The sequence below is a fragment of the Anopheles merus genome, chromosome X (assembly GCF_017562075.2).
Source record: "Anopheles merus strain MAF chromosome X, AmerM5.1, whole genome shotgun sequence".
NCBI lineage: Eukaryota > Metazoa > Arthropoda > Insecta > Diptera > Culicidae > Anopheles > Anopheles merus.
Window position 1 is genome coordinate 17,092,784 of NC_054081.1, and position 27,785 is coordinate 17,120,568.

Sequence of the window (27,785 nt, forward strand, 5' to 3'; positions counted from 1 at the left end):
AAATTACATAAAATGGTGTTCATTGATAAGTTGTGTTTAATATACATTGTATAGAGCGCCCTTATCCTTTTAAATTTAAATTCTGAAATAATTACATTAGACGTGTAATATACAGTTCTCAAAACTATAATAACCATTTTATTGTGAGAATTGTGTAAAGTACTGAAAAATGTTTTTTTCCAAAAAAAATCCTTTCAACTTTGAAAAGTTATAACATAAAAAGGAGAAAGCGAGTTGAACCAATCCATGCATAGTTATAGAAACTACATTAGTATATGCAAATCTCATCAGAATATCGCATCGATATTGGATTACGCATGCTAAAGTTATAAGCCACCAAAGTCGCTGGTTACACGGGTGTAGCCCGGTTGCCTGGAATATGATTTTTTTTTGTCGGCGGTGACAGAGTTTAAGAGTTTCCAGGGGTTCTCATAGTTGTGGGACACTTCATTGACTCTTTCCTATTGGAAGTTAACTTCATATGTTGGAATTTGGACTCTATGGCACCCTTTTTGGTCTGGCTTCTTGAAAATTCCTATTTGCCAAACAAGGGTTCTATAGCACTCAATCCAATTCTCATTACATTAAGTTCATTTCACGTAAGAAAGAGTCAATAAAATGAAATTGGAAAACTCTGTATTGTACCTTATATTATTAAGCTGGCCCTTGTTCATGTGACATATTGTACTTAAAAAAAAATAATTCTGCTTCTAAAGATATCAAGTTGGCGTTCCTTTGAACTACAAATGTGTTAAAAAAATATAATTGATTTTTGTAAATTTAAAAATAGTTAAATACAATTGGCTTGCGGGTGAAGCGCTGCCATAAAAAACTGAAAAAATCTGAACAAAAAGACACATCATTCTAAAAATTTTCACATCCAAAACCATGTTTCTAAGATTAACGACACGACGTTCAGGTACGTCGAATAGTTTAATTATAAAATACGTTACCATGTCTCGCACCAGATTTCGCGACGCGAAGCCCTCCCAAAGAGCTCGATCGAAAAACATTTTCTACGGATGTCTGCTTGCCGACCCGTATGTCGCCATAAACAGAAGGATCAAAGTAAGCCCTCCCGTATTGTTGTTATTATTTGTTCCGGTGCTGGGTGCTGGATGTTTGCGTCGCGTCGTCTGGCGAGCGAATGCAGATAAATATACCCCACGCTTAGCAGCTCTATATGTTCGCTGCCCATCGACAAGGGAAAACGCAATTACAAATTGAACTGGTTTGCGGTGGCTGTACGAATGTATTTAAAATTTAAACGCTCCTTTTAATCGAAATAAAACATGAACAAAACCTTGATTCACCGCTATTTGCTAACGGCAACTGCAACCAACGGCTCCATCGGTTATCACACGGTACGGGAAAGTGGCAGTTTTTGCTGTGCTGCCCGCTAGGCATGATTCGATATTTAATCGGTCATGACTCATGACTTCATCCAACAGAGCTACTAATAGTCGGTTTGATTGCTTTCGAATGTTGCTGAATGGTTGATGGTTTCCGGTGGCCCCCCTACATCGTCTTCTCACTTCATACGCCCGCCAATGCTCAGCAAAGGTAGACACGCGGTAGATGACTCATGCGGGGAGCACATGAAAATACATATGTGCACAGATGCGGTGCACCCACCGATGCGTTTGCTAGTCCGGGAACGGGGGGTTTGGGGAAGTTTAAGTCGAGCAAGTAAATCGACCATCGCGTCTATCTATAGCGTCTTCTTGCTGCTGGCAGCATCATCGGCAGTGTCGGAGGTTGCGGTATCGGCGGCGACCGTCGGGCCCACCGGGTCGTGACCGGGTGGCGCAGTTGTCTTCTTGCCTGCCCACCGGCACACCCCCCCGGCACAGTCGAACGGATTTTTCGGCTCCGTCTTGATCACGTTGCCGTCCGCATCCTTCTTCTCCCAGGGGTTCCAGTACTTGAGCAGGAGCGGCTGCACGAACTTGTGCCACAGGTAGAGCAGCACGGGCACGATGAAGCACGGCACGCACACCATTCTTCCTTCCGGGTGTGAGATTGGAAGGTTGTCGTTTCCTTCACCGCGCGGCGGTCGTTGCTCTCTTTCCGGTTGTGTTGCCCTTGAGAATGAGTGTTACGAGCATGACGCAGGTGTGGGCTGCTGGAGAATTACACTGAATACTCACTTACTCAAGTGGTACGTTTGCAGATCGATGCAAACAATCCGTAGTCCTTTGGATTGGTATATTAGACAACACTGAGCCGTCGAACACAGTCGAATGAGTAGAAGTTGCAGAATGGCCACGAGTAAAAAACGACCACCACAGATGGTTTTGTGTTTTGTTTTGCCAGCCTTTTCTGTGTGATGAGAAAATAAAACACACACACACACACACGCACTACCAAAACAAGCGAGCTGACAGCTATGTGGTGTGTCCAGTGTGGCCAGATGATTTCGGCAGTTTGCAGTAGGAGCACCAAAATTGTATCGGTTTTTTTCGGAAGGAGTTTCAAATTTTGTCGGTAGTTTTCAGTATGTTTTGAATTATTAAGAGGTGGTGGAGGGGGGTGGTAAGTCAATTTTTTCTTATTTCAAGGAAATGGATTAAATTTGATTCATAGCGGTCACACGGATCCCAAATAGCCTTAAGAAAATTTATTTGATTATTAACAGTTTTTTAACCGTCATGTATACAACCGCCTACACGGGTAAGTTTAGCATCTTTATTCCAAAATAATTTTGAATTAAGAAGTCGTATCGACTTCAAACTTTAAAAATGCTTTATAAAAGTAGTTTTCTAACCATTTTCAAAAAATAAAAAAATATCAAAAATGTTTAAGTTTCTTTAAAATTATTTAAGTGTATATACCTTATAATTACAACCGCTTACCCGTGTAGTCCATACATTATGTATGGAAGAATGATGTTTTTCGTGGTTAAAAGTGTATATCTTTTGAATTACTTATTAGATTTGAAAGAAAACTGTCTTATAGAATCATAATGATGTTTTATAACATAACGTAGTAAAATTATAATTTTAAAAATCCTATCAATATTTTTTCCAATCAAAAATGTGCTGTAACTCCAACACCCCAACCGGCCTAGCGCATATGGGCTGAGTGGATGCTTATTTCTTTTTCTTTTTTTTTTTCAAACGTTGTATTGCAGTTGAATTTTATTGCTTGTTTTGTAACAATATATTGAAAATAACACTGAAATCATCTTGTTTAAAATGATACCAACCACTACAATTAAACGAAATAGAATTCGCTGGCAGAAAGTTTACAAAAAGTATGAATATGTGATACCTTTGTTATAGTGTTCCTGCAAAAGGGCGTTTCGGAGCACACTAGTGACTTCGAAGCCGGCTCTGCACCCATGGCTCCGGAACCGGATCCGCACCAACAGCTCCGGAGCCGGCTCCGCACAAAAAGCCCCGGAGCCGGCGGCGAATCAACGGCTCCAGACCAACGACTCTGGACTAAAGTTTCAATAGAGACGGCATTGTATGATAGCGTAAAAAATGAATCGATTTTATCGCAAGTGTAGAAGCTATCACCCGATGTGATTGTGTGGTTGTTGAACAATGTTCAAAACTTATCGATTTTTTTAATAGATTTCTTTCAACATTATTTACTCAGCTATTTATAGATCTTCCCGATTGAAACTTTATTGAAAAGAATTTTTTGTGCAATCTGTTAAAACCGGCTCCGGAGCCGTGGGTGCGGAGTCGTTGGTGCGGAGCCAGCTCCCGGGTCGCTGGAGCTGAGTCAGCTTCGGAGCCGGCTCCGTTAAGTTGGAGTGGAGCTGGCTCCGAAATAGTCTGGAGCTGGTCGGAGCCAGTTTTTAATAAAACATGATAAGCATATTATATAGATCGTCAACATATATTTTTATAGAAAAACAAAACAATTGAAAAATTTATATAACTTTTCAAAGAAACGTAAGTAAAACTTAGAAAAAGACTTGATCATCCACTCAAAACTTGCGGCCTGGCCGGTTGGGGTGTTGGAGTTACAGCACATTTTTGATTGAAAAAAAGCTTGATAGGATTTTTAAAATTATAATTTTACTACGCTATGTTATAAAACATTATTATGAACCTATAAGACAGTTTTCATTCAAATTTATCAAGTACAGTAGGTGACCGCTAACTGAGAGGTTAACAAGCTCCAGTTAACGAACAATGTTCGCTAACTGGAGTGACGTTTCTATGGATTGTTTGTTTTGATTGGCGTTGACTGGAATAAACATACCAAACTTTGTTTCATTTATGTTGATATAAAGTATAGTAATTTGTGTAAAGCATAAATTAATAGCAAACGTAGGCAAAAGACCCTAAATTTGTTTGAAAAATGCACATTTGCGACAAATTTCTCTTCATGAGATTCCGGATGTTTCATGTTTTGACGTTTAACTGTTCGTTAACTGAGAATCACTCCAGTTAAAACACATCCAGTTAGCGGTTACCTACTGTAATTCAAAATATATACGCTTTTAACCATGAAAAACATCATTCATCTATACAAAATGTATGGCCTATAAGGGTAGGCGGTTGTAAGATTACGTAGAGTTTTTTGGTCGTACACAAGACGGTTAATCAAGTAAATTTTCGCGGTAGGAATACAGATAAATCGGTAAATTTAGTCACTCTGCAGCTGACCGGCCAGCAGCAAAGTGTCAAAGTTTTCGTAACAGGTTCAAACCAGCACCAAAACACCGTTACACTGTTGGAATGCGTTCCGTTTTGCTGTTTTTTCTTTTATACCTTTATTCTTCTAAATTTCTTTTGTTGTTGTTTGCTTGTAATCTTTCTTAGTTTTGCTTCCATATGTATCACATCAAGTTTTATTTCTGGTTGGTTTTGCTTTGCCATTTTTATCTTTGCATCTCTTTACCCAAAAAATGCTTTTAATTATATTGTATGTGCGCTGATTAGCAATTAAGGGTTTCTTGCTCACCTTTGCGCTGATTAGGGTTGTCCGATTTTTGCCTTCCATTTTAGGTCGGGATTCTTGGCGTGAAGCAAGAAGAAGAAGGACAAGGCAGGAGGCTGGAGAGGATTGGTTGATCGGGCGCTAGCGCAGTAAGTTTCACCCGTGCGAGGGCTGGTTGGGTTTCCACATTACAAATCATTCCTTATATTACGTTCTTACTTTAAACGCTTAGCATTGTTGCTACACCGAATTAAGTGCTACTGCGTACCGAGCGCATCTTACAGACACAGATTAATCACACCTAGCCGTCAGCCATCCATCACTTGGCCCAGCCGCGCACATGGAATTATGTTGCGATTGTGATGAAGAAGGAAAGCGGTAACGGGGGTCAGAACAATCTTTTTGTTTGTTTGTTTGTTCGTTTTGCATTCATTGTATAAGGTTAGTAGAGCGGTGTATGTACTTGTATGCTTTCTAGAAGACAGGCAGAGAGAGAGAGAGAGAGAGAGAGAGAGAGAGAGAGAGAGAGAGAGAGAGAGAGAGAGAGAGAGAAACAGATGTGTGTGTGTATATTACATATGTATGTTCAATAAATATATGCCTATGCCAATTGTACATATCTATATATTTACCCATACATATGCGTGTAAATAAATCATCACATGCTCGGTACATGCGCGCACATTTGTATATAGATTATATTATAATTATTATAATTATTATTATAACTATTATTATTCTTTTTATTATTAGGTAAATTTGCAATAATTCTCACTGATTTTTACTCTTCTTCAACATATAGATGCATTCCCCCTCTTCTCGCTCTCTCATTATCTCTCTATCTCTCTGTCTTTCTCTCTCCATCTCTCTCTCTCTCTCTCTCTCTCTCTCTCTCTCTGATTCTCTCTTCCTCTCTCTCTCTCTCTCTCTCTCTCTCTCTCTCTCTCTCTCTCTCTCTCTCTCTCTCTCTCTCTCTCGCTCTCTCGCTCTCTCTTTCTCTCTTCATGTCGTTATCGTTATAACATTCCAGGTCAGTATTCAGTATACAGCCTTTCCTATTTCCGCAAGTAGATTAGCTTAGTACACTGAGCTACCATGCGCTCCGACAGGTTTGCGAGTGGTGAAATACGATATGATAAACACTTACACACTTAGAAGAAACATCGAGGCTAAGTTTTTTTGACTGTTTTGTTTTGTAAAAAGTCTACTATTTTACGATGTGTTTTTGGTTATGTGGGCCTAATTGGGAGCTATATTTTCATCATCTAAATTGGAGTATACCGGACCAATATTCTACTTGCTTCCAATCTGCCGTTGCTTCTCTCCCTGTCAGCCGTCTACTACAAGCGGTGCGATAGTAACCGCTCTGCACCTAAGTCTTCCGCTAATAGCTAGTTACTAATGTGTTATTTATTTATTTATTTAGAAAAAGAAAAGAGATATCTGGATCGATCTCAGTCACATGATAGTCAGTCGATCATCACACATCAACTGATGCACACACTTACTGGGATTTTTCTCATTGTTCGTTTTGCTAACTCTCTTCCTATATCGATACTTCTGGATCCGGCAATGGCATCCTTGCCAAGCCTTGAGTGTGCATGTGTGGTAGGAAACACGTCCGTGAGTCCTTGTTCATCGATTTGATATGTGCTTTCTATCGTAGATTGGTGGAAACATGGGCAGCAACTGTAGTGTGTGACGGAAAAGAAAGCTTTAGCGCAGTTTTGTTTTTCATTGGTCCAAAAACACATCCTGACGTTCACAGTTGGAGTTGGGGAGGAATGGGGAATCATAAACACATACACAAAAGCCTCCTTTTAACTCACCCACTTACACACGGATTGGCTATACGGACATCTCGATTCGAAGGGATCTATCTTCTATTTGCTCTTTTACATATCTATAGCTCTTACAATTACATCAGTGCCTATGGGTTGGGAGAGGGGTGGAGCGCGGTAGCGTCAGTGGCCGTCTTTTTCGACCATTGCTCCTTCTCCTGGATACTAGCAGTAGTAAGTGGTGACAGCTCTTCAAGCTGCTGGGGCATGTACATATATTGGTACATGTAGAACCATATATGTTTTGAAATCCATAATTTCACTTTGCTTGATTTGCTCTCCTGCATGTGTGTGATGTGTGTTAGTGCACATTTATAGCATGTTTTGTTGACATACAGATGATTATTGATACGTTTGCTTATCTTGTTTCATTACGCTGTGTAATATCTATATAGTTTTTGTGTCGCTTTCGTACCGGCTACAGCCCACGTTTGAATGTTGATTAGGTTAGCTTATGGAAACTTCGATCCTGGCTCGCTTCGTATCTGCACACAAGCTACAGATACAGATTCTTTTAATTGTGTGGCCGCCATTGCAATGGCTAAATAAAGCAATGAAAAGCATAGTTGTAGCAGTGAAGTATTTTTTGTTGCTGTAACTAATTCATTCCTACGACTTCTAAGACGTGTGTTTGTGTTTTGAGAGTTTCATTAAACTTTCATTAAACCAAAAAATTACCGTAAACATGATGCATACTTTTAGCAAACGGTTGTTACTGTTCGTTTAGTTATTAGAAATAATAAAAAGCTTTTAATTGCCTCATCTACACTCCTGCCGACTAGCGGTTTAGTTGCGTTGAAGCAAAAGTATAACTACAGTATGTGTCTTATGATTTTTGTCTTGTTCTTGTGTTATGAAAAGATCTTAATCTAGGTCATGTTTGCCTTTTCTTAAAAAAAGAAATACCAGTTCACTGTGACACTGTACACGTCTTGGTTTTGTTAATACTATTGCTACTCCATCTGTTGCTGTGCTCACTGTTTGTACGAATGCTGACTTCGAGGGAAAGCTCCACAGAATAGCATACAGACACGTAATGTGTGTGCGTGTGTCAGAGTCGCGGGGGGGCGCTAATGCTTCTTTGGCGTAGTTTGGAATGGTTCTTCCTTACACTAAATTCACTACTACAGTTTAATTCGTTGTATCACTAACTCGTCGTGCAGCCGCAAGAATTGCTTGCATTCTAGATGAAGAAGATGTAAGGAAAATCAGGAGCTGCGATCACTAAAAAATGAAAAGCTTGTAAATAATAAAGAATTAGTGAGGGTAAAACAGTTGAAAACGAAAACGAAAATGAGAGTGAGAGAGAAAGAGACAAAAAGCAAACAATCGAACAAAGACTTACACGAACATCGAAGATTCATACTGGAGTGCAAGCGCAATCTGCACACTATCGAAGTACGGGGCGAAATGCTCCCGCCCCACACGTACATCAAAACAACACAAGAAAGAGGAAAAGGATTAAAATAATGGATAGTTGTATTTTGCAATAAAAAAGGGTATTTCTTAATAGAAGACAAAAACATTCGTTCATCTTTGACTGTGTTTACGGTTACTACTACATTTTAATGCTAAACATCCACTGCCCCTCCCCCCCCTCTCCCTCCCCCAACTATCACCCACACACTTTATCTAGATAAATCTCTGTTCTTTGTTTTGCGCACTTCCACCTTCCCACTGTCCTTTCGACGTTCACTCGCAACTCCTGCCTGTTTCGAGCTTGTGTTGTTTAACTTTGCTTTTCTTCTATCTTAGCTATAGAACTTTGACGATGAGTGTGTGTGTGTGTGTTTTTTTTACTTTCTTCTCTCCTTCCATTTTGCAATTGCATTGGACTTAGCTTCCATTGCATTCGTGTGGATATTTTTTAGATTGCCTAAGGAGACCCGCAGCCGGCTTGCAGTATGTGGTTCTGCCCTGGTACACTAAATCCTAAAGCCTGCTCACTAGATACATGCATGCATACAAGCACGAAAGGGGTACACATACACGCACACACACACACACACACACACACACACACACACACACACACAACACACACCACACACACACACACACACACACACACAACACACACACACACACACACACACACACACACACACACACACACACACACACACACACGTATGCTGTCATATAATGATAATATCGCGCTTCCCATCCATCGGTTCGCACAGGGAGGACCGATCGTGCTTAGAGGCTGTTGTGAAACTAAACCGCCGATGAGGCGGCGATACCGCGTCCGCTAAACTGTGTCGTTACTTTATAAATACATAAAACAATACTTTGTTTAATTTAAAAAAAGTACCATTGCAAGCAGAGTACGTATAATACAATATAAAGATCACGAATTCAAGTGTGCTGTCGATAGCTTAAAATAATTTACACATTACTTCGTTTCCCCGTCCCTTCTCTGCGGGAGAAATGGAAAGAGAGAAAGAGCATATTGAACCAAAATCACGAACCACTGATTAAACAAAACAAAAACCCCTCTATCGGAAGCCGCAACAGGTAAGCAAAACGGAATAAAAAGACAGACCGGCAAACTGACTTAGTGAGTACGCGTTACGATCACTTAGGAGCTTGCTAGCCTCTCACTGTGTGTAACGTTTCTGGCGTTTCAAAACAAATGTCCCGCAAGTAAATGCACATTAATTGTTCGATTTAGCGATCGTTAGCGTTACTGGCTTCGCGCGGGAACGAATGTTGATTGATTTTGTCGTTTGCTTGGGTTTGCTCTTTCTGTCTTGCTGCTGCTGCCTTTCCCCACCCGGGGAGAATCGGGACTGAGTTGTTGTGTGTATTGGTGTGCACACAATTGAGATTGTGTTCTATCTCCTCCTCTCTCCCTCCCATTCCTCGATCCCCCCCACCGTTTCCGATGCCTCTACTGGCCGGCTCCGTTCGAGCCTTGGTTTCGAGATTCGAAGCCGAAACGGCGACCTACTGGCCTACTTCAGCAGCCGTTGCGCACTGCTGCTGCCGCCCTCCTCCTCGCCATTGCTTCGATTCGGCCGCATCGCACCGGTGCCTTCCTGCTGGTCGTCGCTACCCCCACGCAAACAGTTCAGCCTGTACTAATTGACGTTCGCTTTGCGCGAGCCACGCGGTTTGATCGTTTCGGAAATCTGCCACATCGCGTCCTCGTCTAGATAGTACTCGAAGTTGTCGAAGAAACCGATGATGCGCTCGTTCTTCTTGAACGGGTAGGATCTGCCAAAAAAGGAAAAGAAAAAGAAATGTGCGGCACACAGGCACACACGAGGCAGCGTTAGCGGGACACAACAGAGATGCTCGCCTTTGGTTGACGTACCCTTTCTTAAAACGCTTCATGTTTACCACGATGTGGTACTGCTGCCAGCGTTTGGAGAAGTTGGTCGATCCGTCCGGCAACAGATCCGGGTTGCCGATGTGCACGAAGGTAAGATCCTGCAGTACAAGCCCACTGAGACGACGTCAAAAAAAAGGAAAATAAAATCAATTTAATAAAAACCACGCAACGTGGATGGGTACAAAATAAAGATTAATGTAAAGCAGCGCTGCACTTACATGTACGGAATGCAGGGTGGGTTCGTTTCAGCCAACGCTTGCCGGTACGCCCGGAAGCTGGAGCTGGAATCGATCAATGCGCAGTACTCCTTCAATCCTTCCGTGATCGTTTTATGCCACTCGAGCCTTTTAACGGAAAGCCAGGAACCACCACCAAGAACGAATGAAAAGCCAACGTGTTAAAAGGTTTGCTTTGCTTGCCTGTGATACAGCGGATGCCCCCTTTCTCCCCCTCTGAAACAAATCATACCTTCGAATCGGAGCCGAATCCAGCGCAGACAGCAGGGCCAGATACGAGTTGTAGTTGTTGATTTTCCGCAGATGTTTCATAATTTTGATGAACTTGATCACGTGCTTCTCCCTATCTTTGGCATCGTTTTGGGAAAGTATCTGCGTGCGAGCCCTAGAATGTAATGTAGGAGTATCGAAATTAGTGCCAAACGCTAAACCAAACGCTTCTCTGCACGACCAGACATCATACCAGTAAGACATCTTGTTAAAGTGCTCGGTAAAACGGGTCAGATTCGGAGACCGCTCCTCGCACTGCTCCTGCGCCCATATCAGCACCTCCGGGATTTCGATCTTCTGGAACAGCTCCGCATCGAGCAGCGTCATCTGCTCGGCTATCTCGGCCGACTTCAGATCAAGCAGGGTCGGCGGCTGGGCGACGAGCGCCCGGGACGACAGCGTCGGCACGGTGAGCGACGCCTTCTGCTTGTAGATCAACGCCTTCTCAATCAGCTTCACCCGCAGCAGCTTCGCCATCGTCAGGTGGCCGGCGCTTACCAGCTGATAGTCAAAGTTCATCAGTATCACCAGCAGTCGTTCGCTCAGATCTGGTGTACTATGGGGGGTGGAGCAAAAACGGTAGCATATAACATCAGTAAATCATGGCAAGCAAACACAACAAAAAAAAAACAAAAAAGTGAGTTCGTATGGTGCGCTACGTACGTCAGATCGTTTACCACCCGCACCAGCAGGGAAAAGGATTCTTTGGCGGCTTTCTGTTTGGCATCATTCATCTGACAGTGGTAGACGGTGTACCGATGGGACAGCTTCTGGATTAGGTCCAACGGCGAGATAAAGGTGCGGAACGTAGTTATGAACGCTTCACCGTAAGCTGCAAGGGTTACGAAAAGGGTAGCGAGAATGTGGTTTTATGTGGTTACTTGCGTTACGCTATTTTATTTTGTTTTGCTCTAAGCAGCACACACACACTGCCAGGCGTCCTATGGGCACCACTGGGCGGTTAGAATGCATTAACAATAAGCAGAGCAAAACATGGCAGGCTCAAGCGCGCTTATAGGTTCGTCTCTTAGCCGCTCAATTAAGTTGAGTGTTTGTGCCATTGCTGTACCTTTTGCGAGATGCAGAAGCGTTAGAGGGGCAAAAGCACATTACTTAAATTACTACGTAGCTGGTATGGAAAAGATTAATAATTATTCTATTTAGGTACACATAATTCTATAAGCAACAGTCATCCCTCTTGAATAATGATTAAAAAAAAATAATTCTATACAATATGTACGCAATACGATCAAGCCATCAGTAATGAATAATAAATAAGTGTAAGTCTATGAATTGAAATGGCGCTTATAAATTATATTCATGCTAGTATACAAGGTAACAGATGATTTAGAAAGTTTACGAAGAAAGTGTGTAAAAAAATTAACCAATTTACCAATTTGTGTTTTAAACACACAAAAACACAGAAAGCGAGCTATTCTAAGAAAACATGCAGTGAACCCCTTCATAACGAGTACTCCGTTTTGGATGAGATTTTCGTATAACGAGCAATCTGATATACTCTGTAAGTAATAAGTAATAAGTAAAACTTACCAAGTAAGTAAGTTTTACAGGGTTTTCCAAGTCATTTTCGATTGTAAACATTGTTATTCACCGCGTGCAACATGTTAATCCACATCAATCTGATATTTAATTTCCATCACCATAATTTTAATTTCACCAGCATGATTTTCAACACGTCTCAAGCTGAATTGAGCCGAACAGTTATTTGTGATGTGTTGAAAATCATGTGTAAGAATTGAAATTTTATTTTGATAAAAATACACTATTCGACGGCTGTTGAAGAATATCTTGGATGCGGTGAAAAGTTATGTGCACATTCGAAAGTGATTTGGAAAACCCTAAAATAATTTTAAATTTCTTCATCATGATTTTCAACACTTCGCCTGGCAACGGGTGATGAGATCCGGCTTTAAATCCCAATGAAAAAACGATGACAGCAACCCGTTGATGTGTTGAAAATCATGCTGAAGGAATTAAAAATTATTATAATGGAAAGGAAACATCAGATCGATGAGGAATGATATTTTGCACGCGGTTGATAATGTTTACATTCGAAACTAACTTGGAAAACCCAGTAACGGACAAAATTTACCAAATTTAGCATTAACACTTCCTCATTGTACCTCATACATTTGTTAATTTCTAATGGTGCTATTAGATTTGGTACATCAAATTGGAATCGGTATGTCAAAGCGGGTTTGGCAGAAGTTACCATTCCTCAAAAAATGAATTCGGATTGCCATATGAAGATTCCGTACCGATAGGAATTTAACTGTGAAAGAGTTGAAAAAAAGTAAATAAAAGCCCATTTTCAATTAAATGCAAGGCTGAACAAAAACAGAGATGCTTTCAACGTTTTAACCCTTTGACAATCTCGTGATTTTGCAAAAATGGATCAAATTTTTTTCACTAGTTTTTATCTCAGATTTTGAAGATTTACACTTAATAAATGCTAAAAAAAATTCAAGTCGATTTAACCTGGTATTTTCTATTAATACATGATTGAAAGTGGTATTGCTTGAAATGATCATTATTGATTATTTTTTTCAAGACTTGTGGAATGTATTCTTTCAGTAGCGTTGGAATTTTAGTAAGTATATCGCAACAAGTCTCCCGTTATCATGTTTTGAATAAAATTATTTCTTAGAATTACAGTTTCAGTGCAGACAATAACATCAACCATATCCTAAGCGCTCGTGAGTTATCACACAGCTTTTTCACAGCTACACGCGACGAAGTACGCTACGAAACCGAGCAAAAAATCAGCCTGAGTCTCACTCGGGCAAATCACTACAAAAGTGATCTGTTAGCGCGAGCGAGACTCGGGCAAAACAATGAATGGGTTAACAAGCGTTTAAGCCGTTCGAAAAGAAAAAATGAAACATTGGATTCCATTGGAATTCCATTTCAGATTCCCTGTGCGTTATTACAATAGAGACAAGAATTCTAATGTCATAAAGCTCGCTGGAATCGATCTTGACAGCCGAATTCCAATTCCATCTACCAAATCTAATAGCACCATAATTGTCTGCAGCATGGTTACAGTTGAAATGTGTTGGTATAATAAAGATCGATAAACAGGAAAAATACATTTTTTCACAAAAACGAATTGCATAAAAAAATGAAAAATAAGAATTAACAGAGTACTTTAAATAAGTGCTTAATTGACTAATGAATGTTGTTTAAACCTTTTGATATTGGTACTTCCTTTTTAGAAGGAAGTTAGAAGGAACGGTCAAAATTGGCCGTATTAATTTATTGTAGTATTATTATGCCGGTCTGGTGGTACAGTCGTCAACTCGTACGACGTAACAACATGCCCGTCATGGGTTCAAGTCCCGAATAGACCGTGCCCCCATACGTAGGACTGACTATCCTGCTATGGTAACAATAAGTTACTGAAAGCCAAGCTCTCTTCATTAGTGGGTACTGGCAGGCCTTGACCGACAGCGGTTGTTGTGCCAAAAGAAGAAGAAGAAGAAGTATTATTATGGCATGGAAACCAATAATCTGTTTTTTTTTTGTTTTTATTACTAGTGGGTCAATGCAACGCATTACTCTCATTATGCGAGGGTTTACTGTACACTACTTGAACAAAACAGGTCTATAAATACAGAAAAGACATTTAAATAATACAATCTAAAATGGATTCAAATATTATGTTATCAAAAAGGAAGTTACATCCAAGCTAGGAATGTGCACGGTAGTCCAAGGTTCGGCAAAAAACCGCCAGTTTAGATAACAGCCAGGAAAGATACTACCATGCACTGAGTAGTACAACAGTGAGAAAGATTTTAAAAAAAGTACGGATCGGCATGCACTAGATACTAGTTTCATACAACTTTTACGTAATTCGGTATTGGTTGCATTTGTAAGACGAAACCGCTTACCATCCTCTAAACAATCGTCTGTCGGTATGGTTATTTGTTTTGTTTTGGTAGTTTTCAGAAATGAAGCAATGTAATAACACAGATTAATTGCGACGTTCGATTGCGAGGCGTACAATGGGAGGGGAGGAAGGTGGAAGAAGGGTAGGGCCAGTGAATAGCCAATGTGTGCCACATCAGTTGTTGAAAATTGATTTTCAGTTTGATGGTTTTTGTTATGACATTTGCAATACATTAGTAATAAGAGGGTGAACGATAATAGAATGGTATTGTGGTAGTGGTTAACGTTAAAGAAACGAGACGAAGGTGTATACAGGGATACCGCGACAAAACGAAACAGACAAAAGACAAAAGAAGAAAAAAACAATACACGACACATTAAACGTTTTGGTGTGACTTTAAAGTACAGTGATAGCTGCCGGTGTAGCTGTACGCAACGGCTAGTGAGGAGGACGGGCTAGTGGGACGATGTGGCCCACCTGCTAGCGTGTCCTGAGCGAGCACAGTACACAGCCCGGGAGCCAACCCACTCGGCAATGCTAGCGAGCGGCACGTGCACGCAATGGCAGGAGGAGCAGTACGCAATGCTTACCGTCTGAGTTCTTCTGCACCCGGGTGGCGTGGATGATGAGTGCATCCGGGTGGCCACCCTTGACGTCTGGACCGTCCTCGTTTTCCTTCTTAAACACTAGATAGTTGCTCACGTCCAGCTCCTCCATCAGATTCAGTGGTTGCTGTTGCTGCTCCATCGCCATCGTCATGCCGTTCTGAAACGCGGAATAACAGATATTTAGATTAGAACTATCAATTTTAAACATCAGCAAAACACACATAAACACATTAAAAAAACAGATAAACAAAAGATGCAAAGCAAATGACACAAACCAGACATTTAGGACGCGCAAACAAGAGAAGAAATAAGGAATTTTTGCTGTTCCAGAAAGAGAGAAAAAGGTTATACAAAACACAGCAGCATTTGTTAGTACTACTTGCAAGCAATAAAATGTATAAAGGTCGAGGCACATTGTCCGTACTCGCTGTAATTGTTATTTTCACTAGCGCATATAGCGACGACCAGCGCAAGCTACTGGTCGGTATAATTTATGTGTTAAAAATTATTCATGCTTGGTGTCTTATCAAGTTTCGACCAGGCTATCTGTAGGGCGTATGGAATGTTGATCAACGATCATAAATTGCTATAAATTAGGCCGTTGAATGTTGTTGTTGGACAAATCGTCATTCAAACAAAGCGTTCGCCCCACGTTCCAAGCTCTATCCATCAGTGTGTAAAATTATAGCCTCCTCGACCCGAAACACTTTTTGACAGATAAATTATAACAGCCTCTAGCTTCAAACACCCGCCTCCACTAGATGGCGTACGTGTTCACAAAAATTACACTAGCGAGCACGATCAATGTAGCCCGGCCTTAATACACAATACTTCTTCTACACAATAATGCACAAAACATGAAATTGATTAAAGAAATGAAACCTCTAATAGACGTAAGCTTTGTTATGCTATTCAGAAAACCCATAGCAAAAACATTAGGCGAAATATTATTAGACTAACATAAACAGGGAGTGGTTAACGGGGGGTGATAGGTTAGCAACGCGATAAGACGTCCTACGTAAATGGAGTGGGAAAAGGGAAAAGTAGAAAGTAGTAATAGTAGTAGTAGTAGTAGTAGTAAGTGCACCTTATTATTCCGTCTAAGTATGACCTCAACCTCGTCCCCGTCTTTGTTGCTTGTCCGTTCGTCACCGGCATCGCCGGCCGGCAGTGGCGATGGCGTGGTGGACGCTTCGTAGATCATCGCATCACTGGACGGCAACACGGCCTGCCCGCCGCTACTGCTGCTGCTAGTTCTACCCTTGTTATGGCTATCGTTTAAATAACTACTAGATTCAACGTTATTACTACTACTGCCGCTAGTGTTATTGCTGTGGCTGTGGTTGGTGACGCTGACTAGATGCTGGCTGGTGCTGCCGCTGCCGCGACCAGCCGTACTGGCGAGATTCAGATTGGAAGCGGAGGAGGGAAAGGCGGAGGAAGAGGAGGCGGACAGATTATCGCCGGAAATGGGCGCTCGCGTGGTCGCATCGCACAGGTGCAGATAGTCATCGTCGGCCGCGTGCTGCCCACCGACCGGATGCCGCCGGTTAGGGGATTGGTAACGAATGCCGCACTGCTCGGTGGCAGCGCCAGCAGCAGCAGCGCCACCATCGTCACCAACGGAAGAGATAGTGGTAGTAGTAGTAGTAGTAGCAGCTATGTTGGTGAGGGTAGTACTAGTAGTGGAAGTGGACGCAGCACTGCCGCTAGCAGTGGCCGACTCCGCCTCGGGCGCGGATGCCGCCAGTGGTGGTTGCGCTACCTTCGGTGTTTTCGCGTCCAGCGTTTGATTGCAGACAGCCGACGGTTTGCCGCCCGCACCGGACTGGGTCGAGGCGAGCGAGGACGTTGATGGCGAGGGCGACGTGTTGATTGCGTTCGGCGCTTGGGCCTGCTGCTGGTGATAGTGGTGCTGCGCGTGGTGGTGCTGCTGCTGGTCCTGGAATATCTTCGGACTGGGTGGCGGGGTCGAGGCGATGCTGGGCGTTTTGCTGTTGATGCGCTGGCGCTTCGGTGGCAGCGCGGGCGGCTTCACGCTCACGTTCGGCGAGCTTGGTGGCGACACCGTAGCCGGAGCAATGCGCGACGGCGAGAGGCTGAAGTGAAGAGGGCACAATTTAAATGTTAGTAGACAGCGCAGATGGGAAGAGGATGCATCCGATTGACTCTTTCCCCTTCTTACCTCATCGTTTGACTGTGTGAGATGCTGTGATTGCTCGTGGTGCTACTGGTCGATATCTGCTCCGAGTGCGCTAAGTTGTACGTGTGCACCGAGTGGCGCATAAACTCCGACTGGTTCTGGGTGGCACTGCCGAAGATCTCCATGTAAGCCATGACTGCAAAATTGTTAAAACGAGATCGAAACACGATTAGGTCTGCAATGGTTTTGGTAGGCGAAGCCGAACTCGATTGTGTGGTCACACGGAGCTACTACGACAGGCTTACCGGTAACTAATCAAACATAAGTTAAAACAAATACGAAAAAAAGGAAATACCGTGTCTAGCGTAAAGCGAAGCGTCAACCAAGAGAGACAGAGAGAAAGAGGAAGAGAGAGAGAGCAATAGGAAGGATGCAAATCATTGAACGACAAACGAAAGGAGAAGGACAGAGCAGGTGTCAGAAATGGTATAAAACAGATGTTTTTTTTGTTCTTTTCCGAAACAACAACACACATTTAGGAGTAAAATTACATAGTTGCAAACTTAGGAACACTGCAAGGACTATTTGTGTAAATGCCTCTGTTTGGTGTGCGGTGACCCTACCCCCATTACCCCTCTCCCCTTGCTTGGGGTTGCTAGTTTGCTGGGGGTCAGGTTAGGTGTGTGCGTGTGTGACACGTTTTACTACTATTTGTAAGTACTGTAAGTGTGAGTGGTGGTATGGATGTGGCTAGTTGCAATTATTTGTTTTTAATTGCGTCCGAAATGTGTCCAGGTGATACTGTTCAGTAATCCAATTCGAGCAAATCTGTGTGTCTCATCGTCCCCCGCGGTTTTTGTTGGTCTGAGAAGATGTAAGAAGCTTGAACAGAACAAAACAAAACAAAAAAATAGCCTTGGAAAGAGAGGCTTTTGTTATTTTGTTTCGCGTGTACCCAAAAAAACTGAAATTTTTGAAAACAGAGTTTTTGAACTGCTTTCTGTGTGTGTCTGTGCGTGTTTGACACATGTTTTGATAATAGGATATGTGTGTGTGTGTGTGTGGTGTGGAGAAACAAAAAATATTCAAGACCAACTTACCTGAATATGCAACACTTTGAAACACTAAAGTGCGCGCATCACCATAAAATTAGATTAGAGAACGTGAGTTTGGTTGGCTTTCGTTTGGGCTAAGTTTGGTTAATAACAATACTAGTAGACTTTACACACACACACAAACGCGCGCGCGCGAGATTTAAATCACACGCCACACACACCGCATACTGGATAATGGAAGGGTTTTTTTCCCTCTAAACGCTTGCATTCACACACACAGACACAAGCGCGCATAGGAATGCTTTTCAATCAGTCCCCTGGATTAGGGGGAATTTCCCAAACACTATTCTTAAAAAGGACTTCTAAAAGACATTGCGGCCATGGAAGTGAAAACGGTACGGACTAAGAAAAGGTACGGCACGGGGGTGGAGAGTCATTGAACTTAATATAATGGAAAGGAAAGTAAGAATTCAGCACGCTGGGCTTGCAGGGAGGGAGGTGGTGGTTATTTGTACGCAAATTGCTACGGAAATGCAGTGAAATCTCTCTAAGATGTAGTCTCTTCAAGATGAATTTGTTTGTATTCTCTTTTATTAGATTAGTGTTGGGTCTCTGATCCTGAAATCTGATTAAGATTCATGAATCTAAATGAATATTTGGGGTGATCCAATGAATCTGAATCTCGTTTGCAAAGATTTATGAATCTCAAAGATTCATGATTTTTTATTGATTCACGAATCTCAAAGATTCATGATTTTTGAATGATTTATGAATCTCGAAAGATTCTTGAATCTCGAAAGATTCATGAATCTCAAAAGATTCTTACTTCTCGAAAGATTAACGAATGTCTAGGGATTCATGACTCTCAAGGGATACGTAAGTCTCTAAAAAACCATACAGCTTGAGCTTTTTATTATCTTCTTCTTGGCGTAATGAATTATGAATACGTGGTCACGCCATGAATTATGAATCAAGAATCATTGGAGATATATGAATTTTATTGGATTTATGAATTTTATAAATTCCTGAATCGTAAGAGATTCATGAATATTTTGAGATTCTTGATTCTTTGAAGATTCAGAAATCTTTGAAGATTCATGAATCTTTGAAGATTCGTGAATGTTTAGAGATTCATGAATCAAGCTTCGAATTACTCATCACTGAAGATTCATAATAATGAATCTCAACGAAAGATTCTCTCAACGAAGAAACCCAACACTACTACAGAAGCGATTCGGCTGCCTAACTTCTCGAAGATGAATTTTAGAATGGCAGAGCACAACAAAATCGGTCAAAGGAAGAAAGTTTTTTCCAGTTGTTTTTTGGATACTCCATTAATTTTCTCTGAGAAGAATCTCTCCCTAAGCAGTAGGTCTCTTGGAGATTTACCTTAGATTGATTTCACCGTATCTGGTCATTATTGAAAGGTCTGCATCCATAAACTACGTAACGCTTGTCAAGCGAAAGGGTTGCACTAGAGTTGAACAAGAGCGCGTCAAAAGTTCCCAATTTTGATTAAGGCGTTACATAACTTTGGTATGACCTCCGACGCGCTATGTTCACTGCCCGCTGCCTGTGTTAGTTCTGCTTCATCGTTACGGCCACACGTTAAATCATTGACTTTTACATCAGGGGCAAAAGGGGAAAAAAGCAAGGAATTTCCTCTTCTGTCTATATTGCCATATACGGGTACGAACTCTGATGGTGGTTCGATTTGCTCTCACGCTCTAACACATTGGGACGCGCTCGCGGGCGAAGGAAAACGATACTCACTATGCTTCTTCTTGATCGGTAGCGGCGGTGGCTCCTCCTGGAACCGGCTCATATGCCGCGGCTCGATCAGACTGATATGCTTGCTCGGTAGATTGTGGAACATCTGCTGCCGGCTGTACAGATACGACGGCGAACTCTGCATCGGGAAGTGACCAAACGAGTCTTGCGAACTACACAGAAAAAAATATATGCATTAAAAAATAAATAAATAAAGCAACAGCACATTAGTTGAGTACAGCCGCGCTTTGCGGTGGGATATTTACCCTCGCTCCAGGTCAACCTCGTCCACGTTGTCGTACTGTGACGGATGGCGTTCCCGCTTAATACTGTGCGAGCGCGTCTTGACTGGCAGGGCTGGTGGTCGATCCGTCGCACCACCGGCCGACGTCCGCGGAAAGACGTCATCGTTGCCGAGCTCGTCGATGCTGGGGCCGTGCACGAGCAGCTTCGACAGGCTGCTGCTGCTGGACGTGGTGACGGTCGACGTCAGCGAGGTCGCGCTGGCAGGCTGTTCGCTTGTCCCCTTCGGCCCCGCGCTACTGTCGTCGCTGGCCTGCGTGATGATCGTGTCAATTTTCTGATGAAAGTGCTGCTGCTGCTGCTGATGCTGTTGATGATGCAGCACGTGTGCCTGGTGGTGCTGCTGCAGATGTTGCTGCTGCACGGCAGCTTTTCCAGAGGCGACCACCAGTGCCGCCATGCCGTCCACGATGGATTCAGACTTGTGCACGTACGACGAGGAGGATGACGACGAGCTGGCACTTTTCTGGTGATGATGGTGCGTGGTAACGGTCGCAGCCGTGCTCTGGTACTGCATATGCATCTGCTGCTGTTGCTGTTGCTGATGTTGATCGCGACTGACACGTAGCGAGTACATCGACTCGAACCCAGACTCGTTCGAGTTGCGATTCAGACTGTTGTTGCTGTGCTGCGGCAATCCGCCCGCTAGATCTCCCGCCTCCTCCCAGTGCTGCGTGCCGCAACCGGACGCGCCGGCACCGAGTATCACCAGCCCGCCGAGGCTGGCGGCCGTTGCGCTCGCGTGCGACGAGCAGCTCGTGAGCGCCCGCAGCTCATCCTCCTCGCGCGAGTGATTCAGCGCCGAGTCGAGCGAACCGGCGCTGGCACTCAGCAGGCTGCAGTTATCCTCGGGTGACCGCGACCGCAGCGACATCCGGTCCAGCCCGATGCTGCCACCGGCGCCCGTTGCCCCGCCGGCACTACTGCCCGGTCCGCCCCCGAGCTGGAAGATGGTCGAATCGGTTGACGCGCAGTCGGACGACGCCGTGGTGGTGTCGTGGAAGGAGTGATTCTTGGCATGCTGGCTCTTGCGCTTGGGCGGCAACGGTGGCGGCGGTTCCTGCGACCGGTCCGGCAGCGGCGGTTTGGGCGGCGGCGGCGGGCTTGAATCGCGCAGGATGCTTTCCGTGCTGTGCGACGCCCGCACCGTCTTCAGCGACGTCTGCTCGAGAATGTCGCGCTCACGCGGCGTCAGCGGAATGTCCGGCAGCGAGGTGCGCTGGCTGACCACGTCGACCGTCGGGCGCTGCAACGTGTTCGAGCTCGGACCGCCGGCACTGTGGCCCGCCGCAGTACCGCCGACCCCTGTGCCCGGGCCGCCGCTCCCGCCAGCCCCGATTGCCTTCCGGTCGGAGAGTTTCTCGTTCGCCAGGTTCACCAGATTGTTGACCGCGTTCTCGACCAGCTCGACCACCTCCTTCACGTTTTCCTTGCTGAGCGACGGGCAGTCGTCGCCCTCCTTCGTTAGCAGCACCTCGTCGCACAGCTTCAGCAGGTTGCCGAGCGAGACGTGCACGTGGTTGGTCGCGTTGATGAAAGCTGAACTGTGCTCGTTCAGTGTGTACGATTGCAGAGCTAAAAAGGAAGGTAGCGGGAGGGAGGATTAGTGTTAGTTTATGTCAAGGTTTCTTACAGCGGCTGCCCGTGCTTACCCGTGTGCACGTTCGCGATCGATTCCAGCACGACCGTACCGTTGCCCGGCAGCATCTCCAGCTTGTTCTTCAGTATGACGTCCTTGAAGTGGGTCAGCGCATTCTTCACCTGCCGCACGTGATAGTTGAGATCCTGCACCGGCTTGGCCGGTTCGTCGGTGGTGCTCTTGCGGCTGCCATAGCTGGCCGCATTTGCGCCACTACCGCCAGCGCCGCCCCGTGGACTGTTGGGTGAGTGAGATCTGCGGAATTTGCCCGATTTGCGCGAGGCGATCGAAAATAACATATTAGAAACCGTCTTCAGGCAGGGCTGGGGCTATGCGTCACGAGAAGCGCGTGGAGCGTGGGGGAGAAAATTGGGCAAACGGGTTGCGTCTTCCAGGTGTTTCTATCGTGTCTGGTTCGCGGGCACACTATAACAGGCACCTGACGCGGCGGTGGTCACGGTCAAAGCACTAATGCGACACTAATGAACCTTTGTAGCGCGAGGGCGCCTGCAGCGGGCTTGAGGTGGGTGTCGTCTTCGCGCAGTACGTGTTCTCGCGTACCCCTTGTTGTTGAGACGACGAAAACATACACGACAAACACACACACACATGTCAGACACGCCTCGGCCGCCGTGTCACACTCGCAAGGCGCGTACGTTGTTCGGACTCTATCTTTCGTCGCTTATCGTAGATAAGCAAACAATTCACTGATAATTCTCGCGTTCATATCTTCGCAAAAATACTGCATGTGTGTGTATGTCAGCATGTGAGTGTGTGTTGGTGTGTTTAAGAGTACCGAATGGGAAAAATGAATACCGTACAACAGCCCGACAGCTTATTCAGAGGCGACTTTGGCTGCTGTGTCCGACATACACACGAAACACGCTGGACGCTTAGGTCGCGCTTAATCCTCTTGGGGAACACGGGATGGCTTGTTCGGATGTTGGATAGTTCCAACAAGCAAACGCTAATATTTGCGATGGAAAAGGTACATTGCGTTCAGTGAGTGATAAGAAAATCCTTTCGCCGATTTACATGGTCTGTATGTTCAAGAAAGCCTAGAGACTGGGAGGGCTGGCCTCGCGAAGAGTCGTACAATATTGCAAAAGTAGGATCTTCTCTCTTGATGCGTCTTTGAAACTGCAACAAAGATGCTGTTTTTGTTGTGGACGGCTTAAACGCTGGTTTCCTGGATGTTGGACACGGGGTGTATCCTAAAGTCTTGAATAACTAAAACAACAACAAAAAATCCTACCTAGTCATCGTGCTGGTCGGGGTGCGGATCTGCGATATCTTCTCCAGAAAGTCGTCCTTAAACGAGCGCGCCCGGCGAGCCAGCTTGTTGCCCCGGATGCTGCCCTTGTGACCGGACGAGCCCGGTGCACCGGGCGTAACGCTGGCGCTGCTGTTGCCGCCTGCCGCCTGATCGTGGCCACCAGCCGTCGGTGTGCTGGTGACGGAGCTTCCGCCGTTGCTGTTGCTGCTGTTGCTGTTCGAGCTGCGCCCACTCGAGACGGGCGTGGACGTGAGCCCGATGCTGCTACTGCCGGTGCTGGTTGCCGGCGTGCAGCTGCCACCGTTATCGTATCCTGCGAGGGTTGTGAGAGAGATAGAAAGAGGGAGAGAGAAGAGACAGAATATGTTAGAAGATTGGTGGGATAATTTGTGTGTCTGTTTTCACTTTTCTTGTCGGTTGGTGCGAACCGCGGCAATGATGCACTGTACATCAATGACCGGGTCGAGCTTGAGGCAGACATCGTACGGCATAACACTAGTGCTCGAAGTTTTCAACACAAGAACGACAAGCAAGATATTAATAATGGTAATATGTAATGCCATAAACCTAAAATAATATCAATAATAATAATAATACTGACATAATCATAACATGTTTTGTCTTTGCCGTGAGCCTCAATCGTAAACATGAATTAATCTAAAACTTTTCAGGATCAGTTACGTGGTATAATCGTCAACCCGAACGACATGACATCCGTTATACAGAGAAAACAAACCAAATCAGTCACAAATTTAGTTCACCCTCCATTTAGGTCCGTAATTCCTGAGACAAGGCTTTAGACACTGTAACTGCAATTCTTTGCGCGAAATAAGAAGTAGAAATAGACAGCTCTTGAAAAGTGTTAATGTCTAAAGAATGCTTCATTATGTGTGTGCTAAGCCACGTCGTTTTAATTTGTCTTTTGGAGATACTAATCAGTCTTTAAAGTTGTAAAACCCTTTCTGCTGACGCTTATGAGATTGTCTGTTTCAACTAAAATTGGCGTTTTGATTGCTGACTTTAATCTAAAAAAAATATTCTTAAGCACGTTTTAAGACATTTATTTTGAGCCACAGGTACTTAAGGTCAACTGATCTTATCAAACGTCTTATCAAACTGATCTTATCAGTCTTGAATGAAGGGAACTCGGAATAGACTGTACAAGTTGTCCCCGAGGTACGTCATTAACGCGAACCGCGAAGAACTCGCGTATCGAGATTATTTAAGGCTGTAAGTCTGCAGAAGTGCTACCTAAAGTTATATGCTGTTGAACACTATCTTGTCCACGTAGATTGCATTAAACATGGTCTGAACATGTGATCAGGTAAGCTCTTATGATCTTAAGCCAACCCGTTATGATTGATACGATTGTTGTTTGGTGTTTCCAATGTATGTCAGCCATGTTGATATTTTGATAAACAAATCCATAGTTTACGTGCAGAACAAAAAAAATGGAAATTTCCGAAACGCTTTACATTTCATGGTTATTACGGCACAGCGTTGAAATAGTTTTTGGCGCAAAGTGTGAATGTTTCGAATAATTGGAACTAATTTTGTTGAGACCAAAATAAGGTATATAATTAAGCCCCTTTGATATGCTTCTTCTATTTGGTGTAAACACAGCCGCTTCTATACTGGCTTTCAAGACTTTATTCAATACCACGTAGCCGGATAGTCACTCCTTACTACGGGGGGACGGTCTATTCCGGGCTTGAACCCATTACGGGCGTGTTATTGGGTCGTTCGAGTAGATGAATCTACCACGGGACCCCCACTTTTATATAATTCAAATTATTAAATCGTATTTAAGGTAAGTGTACCAATTGTGGCTATGGCACTAATAATGGCTATAACGAGCACTTTATTTGCACTCAAACAATCAATATGCGTTCTGAAACCACGGATGGATTTCATAAATCAAATATGAGCATTTTGAAATATTTGTGCTGGTCATTTCCGTTTGTAAAATATCATTCATTGAAAATGTGTAAACAAGTTGTTTGTAGAATATTAGAGATTTTCAATCATCTAACTATAATTAAATCTTATAATCGTAATGTTTTTGCAAAATGTTAATTATTCAATGACTTTACATCAAAATTAGCAACATTTTATAAAAAATGAGCGATTTTTGTCCATAGTAGGTACAATTTAACATCAATGTATCAATAATCGCAGTTTGATAAACTTTTGCCTTTTTACAATTGTCAATTTGGTCGAAGTGCAACCGACCAGATAAATTGATAAATATTAAAAGTAAAAAAGCGTACGTTGTTATCTCGCAATCTAAAGTACTAATATACGTGTTAAGCATGGGTTTTGTATAAAATATTATAAAGTCAAATCAGTTTTATAATACAAAAACAGTATTTTATGGCTTTCATACAAAAAAGCGTAATCTGAAAACCGCCAGCACTACATGGTCTTATTGCCTTGTAAGTCTCTTGTCTCTTGTCTCTTGTAAGTCTCGTGCTCTTGTTCTTCCCTGATGGTTAGTTAGTTAGGGCAAATCTCCAACAGAATGTAAGTCGTTCTTCTAGATACTTGGAAAATGGAAACTCGGTTAAGGATTTATATTATCTGTAGAATAAGTATGTAAAATTTTAATGGGATTGACCTTATCAACTGCGCGATTAATTGAGCGTAGCAATTAACACAACCAGTAATATGAATGAAGAAATGAATTTGCTTTTTACAATTTATACAATTTACATCACTACTTCCAAAAATCAACAATCGGGAGATCATAAAACAACATCCCTATTCTGAACTTTCTATGACTTTTAAACCGATTGCAATGGAGCTCGATTTTACCAACGTTATTAAAATTGTGGAAAGTTGATCCAGAACATTACATGCAGCACAACTAAACCTTCAATAGATATTTAAAAAAAAAAAACAAAATCCTTTTTTTCGTCAAACTGTCAAAATAATTCCATGGGTTTTGCCCCAATGTACTGGATGCTTCAACCATTATCTAATAAAGCGTAAAGGATTCAAATGTACTTGAAAATTATTTATTCTCATGGAGATTTCGAAGCCGATTCTGTTTCTGGAGCCGATTTCGATTCCAGTGCCGATTTCGGAAAATGATTCCAGACCTACTATCCGGAATCGATTCCGCAAAAATTCGGAGCTAGTCGGAGTCGAATACGACCAAAACTTCATTTCCCATCACTAATTCATATTTACCAGTAGAGAACATTTTATTATTTTTGATGAGTTCAAACAATGTCACAAAATGAGTTTTGGTTTTAACCATGAATTGGTAAAGCTCTGACAAATTGGTAGGAACACTATAGCCATAATTGGTTCCAATTGGTGATGCAATTATTAATAGAAATAGAATAATGGAATGTTGTACAATTTCGATAAACACTGAGTCAAAATATAAAAACATACTTGTGTCTTGTACGTATTTAAGGCTTCAAGAAAACATATAGACTTTTGAAATTTTAAATATAACCATGATCATTTCCGTCTCAGGAATATATCCATAACAATAAGCTATAATAATGTAAAGTTATTTGCTCTTCACATTTTAAAGGTCTGGAAATGGGTTTAAAGAATAGTCGTTACAGAGTACTGTAAATGGGCCTTTTCGGTCTTAAGTGGAGTTTATTATAATCAAATTATCAAATGAAAAAGGATAAAGGCATAATGAAATAATCGTAGTAACCTCGTTCAAACTATGATAGGATTTAAAATTTTACTCGAGAAATTAACTATCCTACAACAATTCAATCGTTCCAATTTGTATGAAAAAAAAAACACAACGCATTGTGCCGTGAAGATTATTGAATCTCCTAGGAATGTCAATAAGGTAAAGTTATTGCGACTACGTACAACTAGGATTAGGGAACTTGGGCCGGATTCCACTTTCGGTATTAGCGTTAGCTCCTATCGATTGATGTCGAACGGAAAATCAAGCTGATGTCGAATAGTAAGCAGCATCCTAGAGGCATTTTAGTACATGCACGCTTAAAATGCATCTGTTATTTATGACTGTTTTTAAATGACTGTAGCGCCAGTCACCCGGTCTCGTAGTACAGTCGTCAACTCGTGCGACTTAACAACATGCCCGTCATGGGTTCAATCCCCAAATGGACCGTGCCGCCATACGTAGGACTGACTATCCTGCTATGGGGGGAAATCAATAAGTCACTGAAAGCCAAACCCACAAGTGGTGCAGGCAGGCCTTGACCGACAACGGTTGTTGAGCCAAAGAAGAAGAAGAAGCGCCAGTCACATGGGGCTGACATGTCATATTCAAATCAAATAAAATAAATGTCAATTGAATTGAAATGCTGCATATGTAACGAACAAAACGCTTCCAATGCGGGACGTCACAGTTAGGGAGTTAGGGCGTATGTAAAAATAGGGTTTTAGATAAAGAAAAAAAAATGCACACAGCAATGCGGAACCGTCAGCGATGATTAACTGTTTCAATAAAAGAGAGCTAGTTTCAACCCGTTTTTATTGGTTCTTTTAAAAT

General features: G+C 43.0%; 2 protein-coding genes across 19 annotated transcripts in view; both read right to left on the reverse strand.

Annotated features, from left to right (window-relative positions):
- Positions 1-1,229: 1,229 nt before the first annotated feature.
- LOC121588372 (UPF0729 protein AGAP000931) lies at positions 1,230-2,372 on the reverse strand. Of its 2 annotated transcripts, none has more exons than XM_041906234.1 (2): positions 2,155-2,372; positions 1,230-2,084 (listed from the first exon to the last, which is right to left on the reverse strand). In XM_041906234.1, exon 2 carries the CDS (start codon positions 2,000-2,002, stop codon positions 1,712-1,714), a length of 291 nt encoding a protein of 96 aa, XP_041762168.1. In that variant the 5' UTR covers positions 2,003-2,084; positions 2,155-2,372; the 3' UTR covers positions 1,230-1,711. The 2 variants fall into 2 exon arrangements, with proteins under 2 accessions (XP_041762168.1, XP_041762159.1); XM_041906225.1 differs by having other exon boundaries at positions 2,151-2,372.
- A 7,138-nt stretch (positions 2,373-9,510) lies between these two features.
- LOC121587606 (guanine nucleotide-releasing factor 2) overlaps positions 9,511-27,785 on the reverse strand; it is a 54,509-nt gene continuing 36,234 nt past the window's right edge. For 13 of the 17 annotated variants that reach the window (XM_041909626.1, XM_041905411.1, XM_041912949.1 and 10 more), the window contains exons 3-17: positions 23,270-23,603; positions 22,028-22,269; positions 20,339-21,950; positions 20,076-20,245; positions 18,348-18,371; positions 17,290-17,443; positions 16,192-17,203; positions 15,087-15,261; positions 14,498-14,515; positions 11,250-11,418; positions 10,780-11,142; positions 10,549-10,701; positions 10,299-10,424; positions 10,063-10,194; positions 9,511-9,962 (exon numbers count right to left, since the gene is read on the reverse strand). In XM_041909626.1, the coding sequence (XP_041765560.1) occupies positions 9,827-9,962; positions 10,063-10,194; positions 10,299-10,424; positions 10,549-10,701; positions 10,780-11,142; positions 11,250-11,418; positions 14,498-14,515; positions 15,087-15,261; positions 16,192-17,203; positions 17,290-17,443; positions 18,348-18,371; positions 20,076-20,245; positions 20,339-21,950; positions 22,028-22,269; positions 23,270-23,603 (4,820 nt within the window). In that variant the 3' untranslated portion in view covers positions 9,511-9,826. The remainder of the gene's footprint in view (positions 9,963-10,062; positions 10,195-10,298; positions 10,425-10,548; positions 10,702-10,779; positions 11,143-11,249; positions 11,419-14,497; positions 14,516-15,086; positions 15,262-16,191; positions 17,204-17,289; positions 17,444-18,347; positions 18,372-20,075; positions 20,246-20,338; positions 21,951-22,027; positions 22,270-23,269; positions 23,604-27,785) is intronic. The other 4 variants (XM_041913737.1, XM_041932074.1, XM_041904554.1 and 1 more) reach the window with 4 other exon arrangements.